At 43.0% G+C, this 22,377-nt stretch overlaps 1 protein-coding gene across 2 annotated transcripts in view; it reads right to left on the bottom strand.

The window, feature by feature from the left end:
- Positions 1-22,175, bottom strand: part of NAPEPLD (N-acyl phosphatidylethanolamine phospholipase D) — a 51,083-nt gene extending 28,908 nt beyond the window's left edge. Inside the window, exons 1-2 of one of the 2 annotated variants that reach the window (XM_026504092.4) lie at positions 21,783-22,175; positions 4,380-4,668 (exon numbers count right to left, since the gene is read on the bottom strand). In XM_026504092.4, coding sequence (XP_026359877.2) covers positions 4,380-4,668; positions 21,783-21,994 — 501 coding nt within the window. In that variant the 5' untranslated portion in view covers positions 21,995-22,175. Of the gene's footprint in view, positions 1-4,379; positions 4,669-21,329; positions 21,441-21,782 lie in introns of those variants that run through there. The other variant, XM_026504114.4, reaches the window with a different exon arrangement.
- Positions 22,176-22,377: the final 202 nt, after the last annotated feature.

The raw sequence follows: 22,377 nt of genomic DNA, 5'->3' as shown, positions 1-22,377 counted from the left end.
TTATTCATGAGCCTCCAAACAAAAACCTGTAACAGCTGTAAACAGAGAGAGAGAAGGGAATCCACGCATAATTAATGAAAATCATTAAATCACAAGGAAAGAGAGCAAGAGGAGAAAAGAACAGGAAACTACAAAAACAACCAGCGAACAATTAACAAAATGGCACATACCTATCAATGTCTTTAAATGTAAATGGTCTAAATGCTCCAATCAAGACAGGGTGACACAGTGGATTAACAAAAAAAAACAAGGGGTGCCTGGGTGGCTCAGTCGGTTAAGCATCTGCCTTCAGCTCAGGTCATGATCCCAGGGTCCTGGGATCGGGCCTCACATCTGGCTCCCTGCTCAGTGGGGAGCCTGCTTCTCCCTCTGCCCCTCTCCCCACTGTGCTAGCTCGCGCTCACTCTCTCTCAAATAAATAAAATCTTAAAAAAAAAAAAAAAGTCTCTTGTAGGCAGTATATTGATGGGGCTAACTGCAGACCTAAAGACACATAGACAGACAGACAGTGAGGGGATAGAAAAAGAATTTCCATGCAAAGGGAAGTGGGGGGGGGGGGGAGCTGGAGTACAACGTTTCTATCAGTCAAAATAGAACTTAAAATACACTGTAGCAAGAGATAAAGAAAGCAATTCCATAATAAGGGGCTCAATCCAACAAGATGCTATAACAACTGTAAATTTGTATGCACCCAACATAGGAACACCTGAATATATAAAACAAATACTAATGGAGGTAAAGTGAGAAACTAACAGTAACGCACTAATACTAAAGGACTTTAACACCAAATAATATCAATGGATAGGTCGTCTGAAAAGAAAATAAATAGGGAAACAGCAACTCTGATGATATGAGAAAGATCAGAGCAGAAATAAATGAAGAGACACTTAAAAAATAAAAGATCAATGAAACAAAAGTTTCTTTAAAAAAAAAAAAGCAAAACTGACAAATCTTTAGCCAGAATCATTAAGAAAAAAAGAGGACTCTGATAAATAAAACCAAAAATGAAAGAGAAGTTAAAACAGACAACACAGAAATATAAAGGATAAGACTACGACAAAAAAAATTACATGCCAACAAACTGGACAATCTGGAAGAAATGGATATATTCCTAGAAACATACAATCTTCCAAGACTAAATCAACTGGGACCACATCCAACGAAAAGGCTTTTGTGTAGCCAAGTGAACCATCAACAAAACAAAAAGGCAACCTACTGAATAGGAGAAGATCTTTGAAAGTATATACCTGATAAGGGGTTAACATCCAAAATAAAGAATCCATACAACCCAAGAGCAAAAACCAAATAATCCAATTAAAAAATGGGCAGAGGACCTGAATAGACCATTTTTCCAAAGAAAACATACCGATGACGAACAGACACATGAAAAGGTAGATACTCAACGCCACTCATCATCAGGGAAATGCAACTCAAAACCACGATGAGTTATCACCTCACACCAGTCAGAATGGCTGGTGTCAAAAAGACAGTAACAAGCATTGGTAAGGATGCGGAGAAAGGCTCTCACGCACACTGCTGGCAGGATTGTAAATTGATGCAACCATTATGGAAAACATGGAGGTTCCCTAAAAAATTAAAAATAGAAATACCATATGACCCAGTAATTCCACTTCTGGGTATTTATTGAAGAAAATGAAAACACTAATTTAAAAAGATATTATGCACACCTATATTTACTGCAGTATTGTAACTGACCCTCAAACAATGTGAAGATTAGGGCGACTGACCCCTGCACAAAAAACCCACATATTAAATTTTGACATCCCCAATATTTAATTAGTAATAGCCTACTGTTGAGCAGAAGCCTTACTGATAACCAAAACAGTCGATTAATACATATATTGTATGCTATCTGTATTCAAGGGTCAACTATATTTACAATAGGCAAGATACGGAAGCAACCCAAGTGTCCATCGACAGATGAATGGTTAATTTCATATGGAAGGGTGTTTGCTGGTTTCCATTGTGAAAGAGTTGTATTTAATACCAGTTAAGACTCATCCTGATCTCAGCTTTTCGAGCTAATAATCAGAAGACCTGATTTCAAGAAATAACCCAAGAAGGGTTTTCAAGTAGATTCTGCATATGCTTCTGTTTGTTCTACGCTACAAATCATAATATTGTTACTTGGCAATGTTTTGATGGCTTTGTTCTTATGTCATATACCTTTTTCTCTTGCAAAGACAAAGACTGTTACTAACACTGAAATAAGCTGGACAGAGAAAGACAAATACCATATGATTTCACCCATGTGAAGAATCTAAAAAACAAAACACATGACAAACAAGTAAACTTAAAAAAGAAACAGACTCATACATACAGAGAACAAATTGGAGGTTGCAAGAGGGGAGGTGTGGAGGGGAAAGGGTGAAATGGATGAAGGAGATTGAGAGGTACACGCTTTCAGTTGTAAAATAAATTAAGTCACAGGGGGCGCCTGGGTGGCTCAGTAGGTTGAGGGTCCAACTCCTGATTTCGGCTCAGGTCATGATCTCAGGGTCATGCGATCAAGCCCTGTGTCAGGCAGGTGCTCAATAAATACTCATTAAATGAATGAAAGAGTGAATGAATGAGTTACTGGAAGGACCTGAGAGGGTCCATGAACTCACTAAAATTATAGTTAAAGGTCTACAACTTTCATCAGATTTTCAAAAGAGGTCAGGATTAAAAAGAGCTTCAGAACCACTAACCTGGCAAGTTCTCAGAGACTCAACCCAGTTTCTAGACTATCTTCAAATCCTTAGAATGCACAGATGTATTTCTGCCTTCACGGGATCACTCATTTCCCAAGTGAAATAAAACTAAAGTTACCACTGCTTACTTCTGCAGTTTCAGAACCTGTGGCTCAGAAAACCGGAAGAAGGGCGCCTGGGTGACTCCCTCGGTTAAGCGTCAGACTCTTGATTTCCGCTTGGGTCATGATGTCTGGGTCATGAGATCGAGCCCCGTGTTGGGCCTGCACTCAGTGCGGAGTCTGCCTGGGAATCTTTATCTCCCTCTGCCCCACCCCCCACTCATGCAAGCACACTCTCTAAATAAATTCTTAAAAAAAAAAAAGGAGGGAGTGAGGAAGGGAGGAAAGAAGGAAGGAATTTATCCCAAAGAGGTAGCCTATTCATCATGGCCTCCAGCCCGACCCTTCCTCTTCACAGCTATGTTCCATGTTCCTCTTCATATGGGTTCTCCAGAAGGAGAAAACAAGTGGGGGGGGGGGGGGGTCTTGTTCCTCCCATTCTCAAAGTTGAAACATGTATATAAGGTTTTATCTATTAATGCCATGCCTCATTCTAACAGGGTGTTGCAAAAGCATTATTCACATTAACCAATTTGCTAACTAGGATTAATACTGTGAACATTCCTTAGCATCAAACTGACAATATCAGGGTTTTTTTTTTAATTTTTGTTAATCCCGTATCTTTAAAACACACACACACACACCAAGGTAAAGGATCCACCACCACCACCCCACCCCCACACCCCCACCACCTCCACCCCTGTTGCCCTTCCCACCCCAGATCAAGCTGTCAAGGATGTCCCCACGCATTTCATCCCATCCCCCACTCCCCCCCCCCCTCCCCACAAAGCCTGGCAGGACAGGGTTTGGTAGAAAAGAGAGGCCAGAGACGGGTGGTGGAGAGGGAAAGAAATTAAGGAAGGTGAAAGGAGAGGGGAAAAAAGGCTTTTGCTTTCAGGAGCCACCCACCCCCCGGCAAATACAATCACACTGCTCTAATAAACTGTAGCCAAATGTTAAGTTTCATCCTAGGTAAAACTCACGTATTTAAAGGTCAGTGACCTATTGCCCATTTGTAAAGGTCTGGAAAGGTTATCTGAAGATTTCTTTTACAATTTAGCAGCTTTATCCAAGCACTCTGGGCAATGCCTTAACCTTCATAATCGTATTCCAAACACACATCTGGTTCCTGCTTTACGGTGTATGTCCTGCACTTGCTCCCCTCCATGACCTTGGTCATGCCATCAGCCGCCTGAAAACCACTGCCAAAATACTTTTCATCTTTCTAGGCCCAGCTCAAGTATCACATCACCTCTCGGGGAAGCCAACTCCAGCCCCACCAGCTGGAATCAACTGCTTCCTTTCCTACGCTTCTAAAACGCTCTAGTCCTACCTCTGGTTGCCACCATGATCGAAGCTGGTTAGTCATATACGTACTTTGTTGCTCAATTATGAACTTGAGGGCACCATATTCACTTGTTCTCCCCAGAACTCCTAGGCCTTACCACACAAATGGGGCTCAAGTAACTAACTTGAGTGTCATAATACAATGCACAGAAAAATTAAGTAATAATAAGAGTAAATACACAGCCCCCCCCCGCCCCCCCGGGAAACCAAATGCTACCTCTTTGGAACCTGGAACACTGCTGTGATCTTTTTCCATTATCAGCCATCTGAGAACATTTGGAATGGAGAGATTTTTCCAAGTTGGCCATGGGTTCACAAATCTGCCATCCTTTCCTTTCTTCGATTTAGTTACATCTTCCTCTAGTCTGTAATCTAGTTTGAAACTTTTCCTGGAAAACCTGGAAGAATCACTTCCCACAGAGCTCCGGGCTGAATTCTGGCGTTTTCTTGCTGCTTCTTTAGGGTACTGGCTGCTTGTTTCATTTTCATCCATGTCCTTTTCAGAACTAAAAAAAACAGAAGGGGGGAAAAATACTGAATTTAACATAAAGGCATTAGAACTTATTACACAGCATCCGTAGTATTATTTCTCAGCCGATAGAAATTTCCTCAAACTTATAAAAACAGCATGTCTCTATCAGCTCAAACTTTCTTCCTGCAAAATGCAATTTCTGAATGCAGTATTACTGCTTGCTAAATAGAAAAGATGTTTGCTTTACCTATTCCTGCTGCAGCTTTTAAATATTCCTTATCTGCTGTAATCCAAAGCAATGTCCATCCACCAGGCAGCATTTAAACACGAAATTTTCCATTTCAATGATATCTTGTACAATTAAAGAACCCTACTGAATTTGTCATATTTCCATACCTGAATTTAAAATATTATTGTTAAAAACACACAGTGAGAAGGACTGCCGTAGTTCCTTGAGAATAACTCAGTACTCCCGGGGATTTACATGTAACTTCACTAGGCCTACCCATTTTTACTTTGAAGATAATCTGTCACCAATTCCCCTAAAAAACACACTGAGTTCAGATCCCAGGAAAGGAGACAGTAACATTAATGGAGACACATTTCAATAAGGTATTTACGTGGTTAACCGTGCAAATTTGAGTTAACTCAGATTTAGAACTGCCAAGACAGTGTAGTGACCTTGGGTAAGTTTCCTACCCTCTCTGGGCCTCGATTTCCTCATCCATAAAATGGAGATAACAAAACCACCTGTCTAAGGTTTATTGAGAGGTTTAAAAAAAAAAAAACACCATAGAACACGTATATAACAAATGCACCACACATACACATGGTACGAGCTCCACGACTGCTAACTGTTGACCTTATTACTCGTACCACAACCACCACCACTTAACTCACGGAACCGAAATCCTTCATTCTGAACTATGTAGGTACTCCAGACACATAAAAGTGATGATGTATTAAGAATATGCATTTATCCAGGGGCACGGGGGTGGCATAGGACTCTTGATTTTGGCTCAGGTCATGATCTCAGGGTCTGAGATCGAGCCCCGCCCCGGGCTCCATGCTCAGCAGGGGTCTGCTTGAGATTCTCTCTCCCCCTCCCTCCCTGCCCTCCCCCTGCTTATGTGTGGGCGCCCATGCTCACTCTCTCAAATCTTTTAAAAAGGAAAAAAAAAGAATATGCATTTACAGGGACATCTGGGTGGCTCAGTCGGATAAGCATCCAACTCTTGATTTTGGCTCAGGTCATGATCTCAGGGTCATGAGATGCAGCCCTGAGTCGGGCTCTGTGCTCGGTGGGGAGTCTGCTTGAGGAGTCTCTCTCCCTCTCCCTCTGCCCCTCCCCCTGCTCACGCATGTGCACACACTCTCTCTCAAATAAATCTTTCAAAAAAGAATATGTGTCAATCTACCATGAATTTCATTTCTTTCCTATTCTATAAAACAAACATTTGCTTTCTGTCCAGTTTAAATACAATGCATGCACATAATACACTTCATAACCCTAACAAAATAAACACAACTGAAAGCCAAATATTTTTATGGCCACAATGATGTTTACCATAGAAATACTGTCCAGGAGGGAAAGGGAAGAACACAAACGCTAGGATGAACACAGACACTGAATTAAAACTATTTTTCCAAACCGTCTATAGTAAAATAGTCTATGGTCTGGGGACTAATCGGTGTTAAGAAACCACGGCCGACAAAAGCTTCAGCACTCACGGTTGCCACTCAGCCCCCCCACCCCCCGACTGCTGGAGAGCTGAATGGCTAAGAGAGCCTCACGAATTTTGTACCTTAGCCAAATAACCTTTTTAATCCTCAATTTTCTCATCTCTAAAATACCTACTTATCTCCTAGGGGTTCACAGGATCAAATGACAGAATGTCCATAAAGGGACTGCCACTCACCAAATGCTAATTCTGGTTTCCCTAATCTTGCGAACTGGCCACCTATTTCAATGCTTTAAATTCTAAAAATTATTTTTAAAGTCAGATCTGATAAAACAAAAGGAAAAACCTCCAGAAGACTCTGTTGGTGCTCAGAATGAGGGCAAAGGTCAGTAAGAAGATGGTCCGTGAGGGTATTTCTGGCCCTGCCCACACTCTGCTCTGCTCCAAACACAGGCCTTCCTCAACTTCCTCAAATGCATCAGGCTCCCACCTCAGGGCCACGTCTTACCATCACGGGGCCTTTGCACATGATTTTTAAAATAGCCTTCAGTACCTGGACACAGATTCACAGGATTATATACGACCGTGAAAGTGTTCAAACAACACGAAATGTTGGCACTATGCACTGTGTGAAATGATCCGGAAAAAAACAGGACATGAAAACCTGAATTGTAACAATCTGGACTGTTCTCTTGGAGGAAAAGTACTGGCAGTCCACGCAGTGAACGTGCAAAGTGAGGAGCTCTGCCAACAGGTGCTCCAGTGACGAAGTGAGCCTCGGCGACGCAGGCGCCTGCCTGAGCGCTGGGACACGTGAGAAGGGACCTCATCAACTCTCAGTGTTCTGGCCGCTCTGGAGGGCACAGCAACAATCCCACAAGGGTCATCTTCAAACACCAAAGATAAAATGATGGGAAGAACAAGGGCTGAAGAAGAGTGGGTTCTGGGTAGGGTCCTGCTAGTAACTCGCTTTCAGCTTTGTAAATTCAGACAAACCCCGTAACATAACCAGGCTGGAGTTTCCTTAATTAAACGTAGCATATCTCCTCCTCATTTCTGGTTATAGATTTCTCTCCGAATTTAACACGTAAAAATCCAGCCTTGATCTCGGGCCAACAGTAAGCGAAAGGAGATGTGCGTACTCATGAATACATATACATGGTAAACAACCTGTGTTTTAAAAGTGAGTTCAAGGGGCGCCTGGGTGGCTCAGTCGTTAAGTGTCTGCCTTCGGCTCAGGGCGTGATACCGGCGTTCTGGGATCGAGCCCTGCATCAGGCTCCTCCGCTGGGAGCCTGCTTCTTCCTCTCCCACTCCCCCTGCTTGTGTTCCCTCTCTTGCTGGCTGGCTGTCAAATAAATAAAATCTTAAAAAAAAATAAAACAAAAATAAATAAATAAATAAAAGTGAGTTCAAAACTTGAACATCTTTCCATGACGTTGATTTTCATCCAATTTAAGGCACCATGAATGGTGCACACTGTTGTTTTATGTGCCACTAAGACTGTAAAAATATTATCAATTGTAGGACCACCCATTACATGACCTAACCTGGTATCAGTGGTGTTCACATATGCATAAAATGCCTGTCAACATTGATGAAATATGCCAGTTTTATATATGGGGATGCAGATTTTGGAAGAGGAGCAAAAACATTAGCCTTGGTAATTAAATATAATCAGAACCGCAATTAATGTGTTGACCCTCCTCTACTCTGTCAACAACAGCTAACTTTCTGAACAATAGCCAAATTTGGACTAAAAGCTAGAATCCAGAAGCAGATTTAAACAATGCCCTATGACAACCAACATAAAATATAAATGCTCTTTTTTAAAGAACAATTTGTTATAAAAAGAACATAAATTCCATCTAGTAATTATCATTACATTCTCTACATTTCTTTGAAGATTAATTGCCTACTTAACAGGAGAAGGACTTACCCCAACGTTTCTAACCAAAGAGAGATCTGAGCTGTGACATTTGGTGAAGACAAGTCTGCCAAGTACAAATATTTTATTTCAATAACTGCACACATGGGTAGAACGCTTTCAAAAAACAAGGACGCTCTATTTCAAAAGCAAATGTTTTATCCTTTCTTCCTTTGACATTTAAAATTTGCCAGCTGCCTAGAATTGAATGCATTGCTTTATCACTTAGAAACTTAAAGAAAAAAATTGCATTAGTACGATGTATGTTTAAGATTTCAACATGCTCATAAATCATGACATTGCAAATCATTATTCCTAGAGGTGACATTTAATAAATACTAATTGAGTGACTATCCATTACATACCAACAAAGATGCTGACATGAAAATTGGAAAACACTCAGAACTATATTTTCAGATATCTAAAATAACAGGAAATTCACCATTTTATATTTGCAGTTCTAGCTTTAGTGAAAAGCGTCCTTTTAACATAATCCTAGATAACATAGCTAATGAAACTATTTCAATTCACTGAAGTGTCTGCAAGGGGCTTCCCCAGGTTCAATTAAACTCCCTCCATCCCTCACAGACAACACAGACTTCCCCACATGCATTCAGGAGTCTGGTAGGGAGGGGCGATATGTCCAAGCGTGGGAAGTACACTGGGTAATGAAAGGGAGAATGTTCTGTGGGAGGTATGAACGGCCCATACATCAACAAAGAAAGGACTGCGTTGTTTGTTATCAGTGAATTTCTCTTTTTTTTTCCTCACTTTGTTGACTTAACAACCAGTTTCACTAAAAAGTTAAAGGAAAACAAAGCAAATAGCTTAATATACAAGACCTGGGAGCATACTAAAAATAAGTTGTGACAACTTTTAATAATTTTTGAGTCAAAAATATATTAGAATACATATGTGTATACATATATACGTAAAATACATTTAGATAAGTGTGTATATATGATATAAATCTATCTATCACACCAAACAACCTTCACGAAAGTGAAAGAACATTAGCTGGGGCTGCAGAAGACAGGACTCCAGCTTTACCACTAACTAGCTAGAGATTATCATGGGGAAAGTAACTTAACCTGTCTCAACCTGGCCTTACTCATCTGTGAAATAGAGATAACTACCAAATGTCTCCCTGAAGGGCTGTAATGAGGACAGTGACATCATGGGTTAGTATTCCCAAGCACTATCCAAATGCAAATTGTGACAACTACTATTATTAAAGTTCAGTAGAAACAAGGAATATGATAACTAGAACCTTTTGATCCAATTGAGCTGTTTTTCAAGTAAAAGAACATTCTAGAATTCCAGGCAGACTTAAAAACAGATTGCTGAAATTGTTCTTTCCTTAAAAATTTTATGTTAAAAGTATTTTTATAAAAAAATCTAAGTTTCCTGGTCCTTTATAAAAATCAAAATATTTTCCTGTGTTAAGAACTTTAAATTTGTCCTATAAGGTGTTCATCTGATTATAGACAGAAAAATTACTTCAACAAATGATCAAGTTAATTCACTTATCAGGACCCACAGAACGGAAGCTGCCCGTGTGGCCTGGCCCACAGATCTAAACCCAAGTCAGCCTGCACTCATGGGAAACCTTGTCAAGGAATCCTATCACCATCCTCCAACTCAGCTGAGCGAGCTTACCTTACCCCAAAAACAGGATTTGCTAGCCCATTAAGAAAATCCCTGACCTCCTAACCAATCATGCCCTATTTCCACATTGCCTCTTCTGTGCTCTATAAAATGGACTCTTGCAAAAAAAATTCCTCAGGAAGAGTGTTCCACTGCTTTTGAAGCACTATACACCCCAGACCCATGTGTTTTTTTCCCTTAAAATAAGGACATGGAATTTTTAAAAAAGATTTTATCCATTTAGCTGAAAGAGAGTGTGCATGTGCACACATGAGCACAAGTGGGGGGAAGCCGAGGGAGAAGCACTCAGGACTCGATCCCAGGGTCCTGAAATCATGCCTGAGTCAAATGCAGACGCTTAACCAACTGAGCCACCCAGGCTCCCCAGGACATGGAATTTGTTACTAAATTGTGTTCTGTCATCTGACAGAAGTAATTCACAAAGAAATGCTACCTTACCAAAAGCACCAAAGACTCAGAATTGATAGTTTTGAGAAGAGTTAGTGCAGAACTCAACCTGACTCTCCAGGAAACCAACTAGAGAACATGTTTTCTTTTCAAAAGCTAATCAAGGACAACAAATGTTCTTGATTACAGAACAGGCTTTGAAAATTCTTTGCTATTTGACAAAATGCAATATATTGAATTAAAAAGTCATTTTACAGGCTATTAAAAGATTTTAAGTCACGGGATAACTGGGCGGCTCAGGTGGTTAAGCATCTGCCTTCGGCTCAGGTCGTGATCCCAGGGTCCTGGGACTGAGCCCCACATCAGGCCCCTTGCTCAGCAGGGAGCCTGCTTGTGCTCGCTCTCTCCCTCTCTCTCACACACAAATATTTTTAAAAAAAAAAAGATTTTAAGTCACCAAAATACATACACTGTAGGTGATTCCTCTATAATAAGAGTTTTTCCTATAAGTAAATAAGAAAGCAAAGCTCTGATTAGAATTAGAAACAATGAACAAGGCAGCTTAAGACCAAAGCCCATTCTAAAATACCACCCACGGCACCGCAACTGGAATCCTTAGGATAATCCTACTAAAATGGCAGGTTAGGGCAAATTGAGAAAACATGCATAAAGCAGGATGTTTACTGAAATGACAGTTATCACCTCAATATCTTAAAAATAATGCAAACGATAAGTTCAGATTCGTTTCTGGTGTAATCAGTAACACCTAAATGATGTAATTAGTTAACTGAAAAGATTGGGGAATATGGGGAGGAAAGACTAGCTTGCTACTTGAGAAACCTAAGTGTATCCTCAGATTGAGGATACAATCTGTTATGTGACCTTTTCATTCATTATTCCTTCAGCCAAGATGTGAACAAAAATATACTTTCAAAATGTGGCCTCTCTCCCGGCTCTGTCTCAATCCAATATGCAAAAAGAAAGCTTCTGGTTTTTAAAGTATAACCCATAAAAATATATATCCCATAAAGAAAATGAAGGAAGGGGCGCCTGGGTGGCTCAGTTGGTTAAGTGTCCAACTCTTGATTTTGGCTCAGGTCATGATCTCAGGGTCGTGAGATCGAGCCCCACATCATGCTCTACACTGGGCACGGAGCCTGCTTCAGATTCTCTCTTTTCCTCTCTCTTCGCCCTCCCCCCTGATCACGCACACACAAATGCACTCTCCCCCCACCCCCCAAAAAAGAGAGAAACTGGTCTTCATAGATCCTTGATGAAAAGAAAGGGTAATGAGGAGAAAAGCATTCTCTTTTACTTCCGGTTTCAGTTCTGGTCCCAACTTTTACTATACTGATCTTCCTCTACTTACAACAGGGGGGCATTCCCAACAAACCCATCCTGAGGTTGAAAATATTCAAAGTTGAAAATCAACACACTCATTTAACATACCTAACCTACCAAACCTCACAGCTTAGCCTAGCCTACCTTGCACATGCACAGACCGCTTAGTCCGCAGTTGGGCAAAATCATCTAACACAAAGCCTGTTTTGTAACAAAGCGTTGAACAGCTCATGTATTTATTGAATACTGTACTGAAAGTGAAAAACAGAATGGTTGTGTGGGGGAGAGAACGGCTGTTAAGTGTGTCGGTTGTTGACTCAGGATCACGGGGCAACTGGGGGCCTGGTAGCTGCCAGAATCATACCATGAACCATCAGCCCAGAACAGTTCAAAATTCAAAGTACAGTTTCTACTGACTATGTATGGCTTTTCCACCATCATAAAGTTGAACAATCGAAAGTCAAACCATAGTAAGTCGAGACTGTCCACATGGAAGTTTTTAAGCTTTAAAAAGTCACTTAACTATTGAGGCGTCTGGGTGGCTCAGTTGGTTGAGCATTGGACACTTGATTTCGGCTCAGGTCGTGATCTCGGGGTTGTGGGATGGAGCCCCAAAGTCGGGCTCCACGCTCAGTGCAGAGTCTTCTTATCCCTCTCCCTCTGCTCCTCCCCCTACCCCGCACTCTTTCAAATAAATACAGTTTAAAAAAAAAAAAAAGTCACTTACTATCATTAAGACTCTCTCCATCTGTAAAATGAGAGGCCTGAGCCACAGCCTTAAGGTCCCTTCAACCTCCCTAATTGTAACACACTGTCTGTACCAGAGAGCCTGCTCGGGCCACGGAAGAGCTGCCCCCCCCCCCAACGTGGCCGCCACTGTGGTGTGCCCCTCCCAAGTTCTGCTCCCTCGTAGGAAGTTCCCAGCTAAAGTTAGCTCAGATGCAGCCACCTTCCCAGGCTGGGTTAGCAGGGGATAAGCACAGTATTTTCCATCGGAGAACAGCAACGTTAGCTACTTAGAGAAAGTGTAGTTTCACGGGTTTATCAGACAGACCAGGAGATTATTTAGAGCTTAAAATATTTCAGAAGAGATTTCATCACCAATCTGATAACCAAACAGGCATTCGATTTCACCCTTTAAAAAGATTTCAGATATAATTTGTAAGGGCCTATACTTCAATCATTTCTAGAGACATTTACCAAACACTGTTTGAATGTCTACTGTATCTAAATTCTAGCAAAAACAAAACAAACAAAAACAACACATCATAAGCAACCCTACAGATTTTGGAGAAATAGGTTTACAGAAATGTCAGCTATGAATACCAAAAACTATAGTTTTTAGAACAAGCCATTTCCAAAACAAATGGCCCGAATACTTTTCCTTATACGCTGATGAGAAGTTCTGTGATCCACAGCGTCAGGGACACAGAAGAGGCTCATAAGCTTCTGAACGCAGCCAACCAGTTACGGGGCCCTGGTGTCAACACAGAGGGTGATGGAAAGCAGGGCAGGCACCAAAGAGGTTGCCCGAGCCCCTGATTCATGTACAAAGGAATATGGCAGAAAGACAGATATGAGTCTGCCCTTGATGTCACCTCATCAATCCTTCATGAGAAAAAGGTAAATGACAACAAACCAACCAACAGTGGGGCTTTTACAAGGAAGCAAGGCCCAGGGCACTGCTGAGGTCAGACCCTGTTCGGCCCCTCTGCTGACAGTGTAGTGGCAGGTTCAGAGTGGCACCATGTGACATCCCCAAAAGGTCAACTAACATAATCCTGAAGTTCAAAGGAACTTCAAATTCAACTCTGTATATATTTTTTAAAGATTTTATTCATTAGAGAGAGAGCGAGCACGCACATGCACACGCACACGCACGAGGAGGGGCAGAGGGGAGAGGGAGAAGCAGCCTCCCCGCTGAGCAGGGAGCCTAATGCGGGCCTTGATCCCAGGACCCCCGAGGTCATGACCTGAGCCGAAGACAGACGCTTAACTGCCTGAGCCACCCAGGCGCCCCTCAACTCAGTATATCTTAAGAATACCAAGAAACAGGGCCTCCTGGGTGGCTCAGTCGGTTAACCGTCTGCCTTCGGCTCAGGTCATGATCCCGGGGTCCTGGGATCAAGGTCCGCATCGGGCTCCTTGCTCAGCGGGGAGCCTGTTTCTTCCCCTTCCCTCTGCCTGCATCTCCCCCTGCTTGTGCTCTTTCTTTCTCCCTGTCAAAATAAATAAATAAAATCTTTAAGAAAAAATGGATATAATTAAAATATACTTGAATCAAGAAAAACTATATTACCAGGAAAGGAACAAAAAAAACTTAAACATTTTACAATAAATACCTCCTAACTTGGCAGGTATCCCTGTCACCTCTAAGTCTTAGTTTCTTTGTCTGATGCCCATTCATTGTGGTATTGGACAGAACATACGTAATCCTTAGCCCAGCGTCTGGCACACAATAAGCCCACAATGACCGTAAGCCACTACCTTATTATATTCTAAGCACATAATCCATTTTTAAATTTCTGCACTAATAAAATATGGGAGCTGAGGGTAACAGCATGAATAAACTGAAATGAAATAAACTCTGGAATGTGTTTTTGTTCTTTTATTTGAGTAAAAGCAACCCTGGTCTTCCTGGAATTCATACAACTCAAAACAAATATGAAACCGCAGTTCTCCACAGGATTCCTATGCGAAACCATAGGTCCTTGTGGCCGGAGCAACTCTCCAAATTCACCAGGAGACCCTTCTTAAACCCTGAACAGTGCCCTCATTCTGAAAATAATAATCCTCACTCCCTTCACCCCCTTATCTCCCCTGACTGCCCCCCCCACCCCGGGAGAAAAATGTGCAAACTCAGGATACTAACAGTGGCCACACCTACAATCAGCACCCTCCCCAGAGCGGAAGCCCCAGTTAGCAAGATTCTTTGGCTCAAAGGAAAAGCTTTCCATCACAGGAGCAGGCAAAACAGGCAAGCCAGGCCAACTCTGGCTAAATGTCCCCTAAAGTATTTCAGTGTCTTCTATCTCCAAACCAAGCGACTACTAGTCTCGGGGTTCTCCCACTTCCCCCTCCAGTGGTCAAAACAGGTTATTAAGGATCTGATCTCTAGTGTAACTGATAGGTAGCAGTGGGACCCTAAGTATTTTCAAGCCAGCTGGGCACAAGGCCTTAAACCTGGGACTCTCAAGGCTGGCTGCCCATCAGAATGACCTATGGTTTAAAAACTCTACTTGAAGCTACTGAATCAAAATGTCAGGTGGGGGTTCCCCGGATAGTTTTTAAAGGCTCTGTGGGTGACCCCAATACACAGGCAGGGTTACGAATGGCTACTCTGAATTAGTCACTAGCATAAAAGTAGGACAGGCATTGAAGAACGACCAAAGGGACTTTCCTGTACTCCCAGATGTATGCTAGACTGGCAACTGCCAGCCATCAGGCCTACTCTTCCTCCCTGCCCCACACTCCAAGTTAGAGAAGGCGCAGAACCCCAAGTTGACCACACGGGGCTGGGCCTGGGAAGACCGCATGGCTAAGAGCAAAGTCTGATAGGTCACAGACTTGGATTCAGTCCAGCTAAGTCACAAATTTGACTCGGGGCTCCCAGGAAGCCAAACCAAAAGAAAAAGAAACACGATCAATGGTGAGTCACGTGGTCTATAATAACCCACGGCAGCCTGTACATGAGGAGTGGTCAGTAAATATTTATGGGAATGAATAAACGAAGAACAGGAGCTTAATCTCCTAATTATTCTTCACTGGGACCGAGTTAATTGTTCTTAAAGACTCACTGGGAATCAAATTATATGAGAAGCAAAAGTAACTGAAGGACAATGAGACAAAAGCCAACAGAGGGCGTTCCTACCACTAATTACGGAAATAAAAACTGAAAAATCCTGGGGAATTCTTGAGGCCTTGAATTCTATGGTGGTAAAGTTGTGACCTAGTGGTAAAGATTAGAAGATGCCAGGGCATCTGGCTCAGACGGTTAAGCGTCCGACTCGGTTTCAGCTTAGGTCATGATCTCATGGTCTTGAGATGGAGTCCACATCGGGCTCTGTGCTGTGCTGAGCTGAGCATAGAAGCTGCTTAGGATTCTCTCTCTCTCCTCTCCCTCTGCCCCGCACCCTCCATGCTGTGTCTCTCTCAAAAAATACATAACATTTTTAAGATTTTATTTATTTATTCGACAGAGATAGAGACAGCGAGAGAGGGAACACAAGCAGGGGGAGTGGGAGAGGAAGAAGCAGGCTCATAGCGGAGGAGCCTGATGTGGGGCTTGATCCCATAACGCAGGGATCACGCCCTGAGCCGAAGGCAGACGCTTAACCGCTGTGCCACCCAGGCGCCCCAAAAAATACATAAAATTTTTAAAAATGTTCTAGGTGCGCCTGGGTGGCTCAGTTGTTTAAGAGTCCGCCTTCGGCTCAGGTCGTGATCCCAGGATCCTGGGATGGAGCCCCACGTCGGGCTCCTTGCTCAGCGGGGAGCCTGCTTCTCCCTCTCCCTGCCACTCCACTGCTTGTGCTTTCTCTCTCTGTGTCAAGTAAACAAATCTTTTAAAAATAAATAAAAAATAAAATTAAATTAAAAATGCTCTAAAAAACAGCAAAACAAAAAAACTAGAAGAGGCCTACAATAAAACCGAGTCCCCCCCTTTTCTCTTCAGTAACAGAGCCCCAGTTTTACTTCAGGTTGCTAGCTATGCATCAGCTAAATGACCACCTTTCCTACCTTTCCAACCAGGGATTAGCCACACTGATGACACCTTGTGATACAAGCAGAAGTCTTCCATGATGCTTCTGGAAGTCTCCTTAAGGGCAAGGGAGACACTCCTTGATTTTTCCCGCATCTTGCTGGCCGGAGCCACCCAGAGGGTGAGGGCCACTTCCTGGGAATGGTGCAAAGAACTAGGACTTCAGGGGCCACCATACCCACCCTGAGTTTTCCAGCTCTAAGCTTCCTAAAACGAATCCCAACTGAGACAATAACCATAGCTGTGAAGTTCAGGGAAGCTATGGAAACACATCACCCTTCCTAATCAAACACGGGTACACCGCACGGCACACGTGTGACGGCTGTCGTTACTGCTTACTAAGCACTTACTATGGGCCACTTTAAATATATTCATCATCTCATTCAATCCTCAACATTCCCAGGAGGCAGAGATCATCCTTATGTTAAAGGTGATGTAACAAAAGGTTGATGGAGTTTTAACAGCTTACATAAAGTCAAAAAGCTGGTTAACAGTCGGGCCTGGAGAGCCAATCCAAGTTGAATCGGATTCCAGAGCCCGTCACTGCTCTTTCCATTAATCATGTTGAATCTGCAAAAATCCAATAAATTTTTCTTGAACAGATACCAGGTTCAAAGTTAGCAGCCTGGAGCCAACAGTCACAGTCTCGCTGGCAAGGCTAGCCTTTTTTTCTTTTTTTTGCTTTCAACGATGTCCTCTTTTTTCCCTTTCAAAGTAAAAAGCACTTAGTTCCCTGATAAGTTCCCTTATAAATATAACTGCCCTTTTAATTTTATACATGGAGATTTCAAACGTGACCTATTTAATCACTAAAGTGTTCTCGTTTAAAGTTACACAGAAAAGAACAAATGATTTATATAGTTCTATAGTCCACATAAACAGATAATATAGAGGCGGCCTTGAAGATATTTTCCCTGCCTTTGAGAAGAGGTCTTTGAGTTCATCCAGCATATAACCACCTGGCATTTTATCCTTCCAACTGGGAAGGACTGCTAATCAAGGTCGATGAGGAGACACCTTCGGCAGGGGGACCAACACGTCCAGGGTGCCCAGAGCATTCCCAGTTATAGCACGGAGAGTCCCCCATCCTGAGAACCAACTCAGTCCCAGAAAAACCTGGAGGAGTGATCACTCTATGGCCTCGGGCTACCATCTAAATGCAGTTAGGTCTTCAACAAAATCTACTAAAATGTGAGCAGTTTATGGTAAATTGGAGATGACCGTTATTACAAAGTGTGATTTAAGATATTCAGGCAGCTAAGCAAAAACGAATTACAAAGCTCTACATATTCATGCTTAACCACAAGAACGTTGCCGAGAACATCCAGAGTTTGTCAAATTCTTCATTGTGATGATATTCAATATGCCCACCAGCTTTCATATGCAGCCAGTTACATAAGCTCTGAGCAGCACACGTGCAATTACACACAACGAACACCTCATCTACAGGTCCAACTGAGACACTGTACGAGCGAAGAATGAGAGAAGAATCACCTTTCATCCAAGAATGTTAACGTACCTCATCCCTGTGAAATGGGAGAAAGGTCTCATTTTGAGGTTTCAGTTTTGTGGTATCCCGATAGGCTAAAAACTCTTGCAAGAGTAGAAACAGGAAATCTGTAAATTAAAGAGGTTGGACCAGTACATACTAAAGTCCTTTCTAACCTGAACACTCCATGACTAAAGTTCATCACTGTGTGACCCCTTTACTTTACAGATGAAGCAAGTCAGGCCAGAGGGTTACATGACATTCCAGGGGTCCAGCTGTGGCTGGAGATAGAGCCTGGGCTGTTTATTAGCCATGCTCTCATCCTAATTATGTTTAAAAACACTTGGACCGGGGCGCCTGGGAGGCTCAGTCAGTTAAGCGTCTGCCTTCGGCTCAGGTCATGAACCCGGGGTCCTGGGATCGAACCCTGAATCAGGCTCCCTGCTCAGCAGGGACTCTGCTTCTCCCTCTCCCTTCCCCCACTTTATTCCCCCCCCCCAAATAAATAAAATCTTAAAAACACTTGGAACAAAGAGCATATGATCAGCATAAAAAGATAAAGGACACATTTCACCTCATGTAGGGTATTTTACTTAGTTTAACTCATGAACAGATAAATGCGCCGTAACTTTTTTAAAAAAGGGAGTCTAGAAACTCTTTAAACTATCATTAGTTACTTCAGCCATATAACAGCACAATATTCTGAATATATACACAGTACTTCTTTTCACAAACTCACCAAACAAGCCAAAGGAAGAAACACAGTGACTTGAAAAGAGAACAAACATCTTTGTAGTTTGAAGGACCCTCAAAATACAGAAAACTTTACAAACTAATTATTGTTGCTGTCCAGGTGTCCAAGCATCGGGGTCTTGTAAGCAAAACAAACAAGCACCTTACCAGTTTACGGGGTGCCAGAAACAACGAGGAAGCTTGAGGTTTCTTTATTCTGACAACTTTACTCTTAAAAATGAGAGATTACAAACAAGCACGGAAGTATACAGGCAGTTCCTGTTCAGCCAATACGTTACCGTCCCTTAATCTGGGAAGACCCCGATTTAGAGAAACCTGAAAATCTGCTGCCTTCAGGGGAAAAGATGGAGTTATTTAATAACTACATACTGAGTTATTTCTCAATCACATTTTTGAATTAATGCTGATCCATCCACATGCCATCTGTGTACCTCTATAACTGATGATACTGACCCCTCACAAACAGGTTTAGGGGTGTCATTTATGGCTGTAATGCTGCCCAAAGCTTGCTGGGCCACCCCACTCGACCCTGGCTTCATTGGAAACCCTTTCTAGCAAGGGGCAGCAAGGGATATTCCTGCGTAAGACCAGAGCTGCTGTGCTAACGGACTTTCACTAAAATCTTCCAGGCTCTCAGGTTCCTGTTTGCCTCATCTGTGGAATGGGGTTAATAACTTCACATGTTATATGTCTATTAAATCGAACTAATAATACATAAATATTTGAAAGGGCTTTGTAAGTTATAGTCATAATACTTGTAATACGTTATCTAACCAACTGAGTTGACAAAAGACAATTTCTGACATAACAAAACTGCCCCTGGGGTCCTATGAATTCATATATAATGTGCCACAAAAGTCTTAATATTTAAATACACAATAAATGGTTACTAATCCAAAAGACAAGTCAAGCAAAGCGCTACCAATTATAGATACGTAGAATTCTTCAGTAATATAGCGGTTAGAACGGTATATTACTTGAACCTTATGATGGAAATCACATTTTTTTTTTAAATTTACTCATTGGAGGGGGAAAGGGGGAGTGGGAAGCGCAGAAGGAGAGGGAGAGAATTTCAACCAGCCTCTGCACTGAGTGGGGAGCCCAACTTTGGGGCTGGATCCCACGACCCTGAGATCATGCCCTAAGCAGAACCAAGAGTCGGACATTTACCTGACTGCACCACCCAGACACCCCACGAGTGATTTTTTTTTAATGCCAATTTTATACATGCTCTCACAGGCCTTCAGGATAAAGGTGCTCATTAAAAATTAATTACACGCACAGTTCATTTCCCCAATAATACTTCAATGCAAACACTTTTTACTGGTATGCTTTTCAATCTAAAATGCCAGATCAACACAGCCTCCCAGCTACAGTCATATTTTTATTTACATAAAAAGAGTAGAGTGGAATGGAAAAACCCTCTACATCCACAGCAATCTAGCACTACCAAAAAAAAAAAAAAAAAAAAGCAGAATGAAACATAATCAAAGGCAAATAGTACTTTTCCAAGCACAGACAAAATGTTCTTTAAAATCCCTTTTCCCAAACTCATAAGTACCAAAGGAACATAATACCCTTTTCAAACAAACATAAGAGGATGACTGTATCAACTAAAACAGAACCAAAACCCTACAATGGAATGCTTATATTAAAGTGTCATTCGTACAATCATCCCTGGACTAATTTAAAAATCAAGTTTTACAATATGAAATCTGTACAATTTAACTTGGAATTGTGAGCAGAAAATAGGGTATGAGAAATACCCTAAGTATTTTTCCCTCTTGTAGCCTTATAGAAATTCTTGCAGCAGGAAAAGCTGCAGAATGTAACAAAAATTTTTTTGAAAATTGGAATTGTATTTCCAGTTGACTCACAACAGTTTTAATTGAAGTCAATCTCTCTTAAATTCTTAAACAAGTACACTTGCCCTAATTTCTTCTCTCACAGACCTCATGTTTTCTTGCAACAACATCAGACTGTTGTAGGATATAGGTAATCTTTTCTTTTTAAAGATTACATAACTTTTAAACGATATCTGTGTCTGAGGCTGAATCAAAAACGGTGTAACTAAAATAGAAACAGAACTGCTAGATAACCACTGTTAACAGATTGAAATTGTTTATAATTTTCACAGAGTTCAGGAATGACTTTCTCAATAAATTAATCAGAATTATCAAAGAGCAAACACTTCATGCTCAGCCAAAGCACACGAGATGAGTCATGTTATAACAGTAAAGGCAAGCACAAGAATTAAGGGACTTTTTAAAGGCTAACTTTTCTCATTCTCTCAATATTTTCCAGGTTCGACTGCTGTGTTGACGCATCAGACGGAGCCCATGGAAGCATATTTATCTCAAACCATCGGGACCACATCGAGTTCTGTATTGGGGGGAAAAAACGATATCTGCACATCTGTTCTGAAAAGCCTGCAATAATACCCAACTTAAGAAACAACCACGGGACAGAAAACTCAAGAAAGCACCAGCTTCCACCACCCCACTCCACTTTGGCTCCTTTCTTTTGCTCTTCCGTTCACTGGTTAACTTTGAAGACAAAAGCAAAGAAACCTGTTGGAATGGATTTTTTTTTTTTAAGATAAACCCCATACATGAAGCAGAAATAAGTTGCTCTAAGGTAGCTGTCGACCCATTCATTTACATACAGCCAAAGAAGGTACACCCACATGTATTCCGATCGGTGAAGATGCAACCTGGTGATGTGCAGAGAAGATGGGATCTGAAATAAGTCCCAGAGACGGCACCTGTCCCAAGAGGGGGCTGGGGGGGAACGTGGCTCTTCACCCAGGCAGCTTCAGAGATGCGGGCTCCGCAACTCTCGAGGTGCAGAAATTCAAAGGAAGCCCTGCCTCTCACAAGTGCAGCATCTCCAGGAGGAGGCAGGGCTCGGCACCGGGAATCCCACGCACGGAGCGCTCTGCTTCGCTGAGGTGTCCACAAACAGCCCCAGGAGGGGTTGTGCTGGCTGCTCCGCCCAGAGGCCGAGGAGAAAGCGGGCCGTGAAAGGGAACCGCGGGCGGGAGGAAGCCGCCTTGCGCGAGGCCGGAGCGGCAGCGCAGACTTCCCAGCGCTCCGGCTACCGGCGGCGGAGGGGAGGGGAGGGGAGAGGCGGGGCTCACCTGGCGTGGGGGGAGGCAGGGCGCGCGCGCCTCCGCCGCTGCTGCTCCTCCGGGGCTGCGGGCCACTGAGCCCCCGGGGACAGCGCCCCCGCGCAGCGGGAGTGGCCACGGCGGCCGGCGCCCGGGTTCCTCCGTCCCCGGCCTCGGCGCGCCGGCTCCGCCGAGGGCGCCAGCAGCTGCAGGCACCGCCTCAACGCCCGCCGCCTCGCCATCGCTGAGGCGAGCTGTACCCATAAGCTGAGGCAAAGTTCGCTCCACGTGGCCTGCTCACTCACTCATTGTGACCTTCGAATCTGGCAGCCCTGCCAGCGTCGGGGCCGCCGCTCCGGCCTTTACCAAGATGGCCGCCCCCGCGGACCCCAACGCCGAGGCCATCTTGTTAAAGGAGGCGCCGCGGGGCGCGCGCTTAGCACCCCCCCACCCCCTTCCGCCTCCCGGTCAGCGCGCGCTTCTGGTTCGCCCTGCAGAAGCCTTTCTCATACCAGATTGGTTACCCTGCTCTAAATCAATAGCTAACTTTCAGGTGCATGAACACGTTCCTAGACACCAGCCGTAACTGCTGAGACTAAATGGGATCTTGGTGGCATCTCATACC

The sequence above is a fragment of the Ursus arctos genome, unplaced genomic scaffold (genome assembly GCF_023065955.2).
Source record: "Ursus arctos isolate Adak ecotype North America unplaced genomic scaffold, UrsArc2.0 scaffold_3, whole genome shotgun sequence".
NCBI classification, from domain to species: domain Eukaryota; kingdom Metazoa; phylum Chordata; class Mammalia; order Carnivora; family Ursidae; genus Ursus; species Ursus arctos.
The sequence above is the reverse complement of the archived record's forward strand: the minus strand, read 5'-3'. Positions and strand labels throughout refer to the sequence as shown.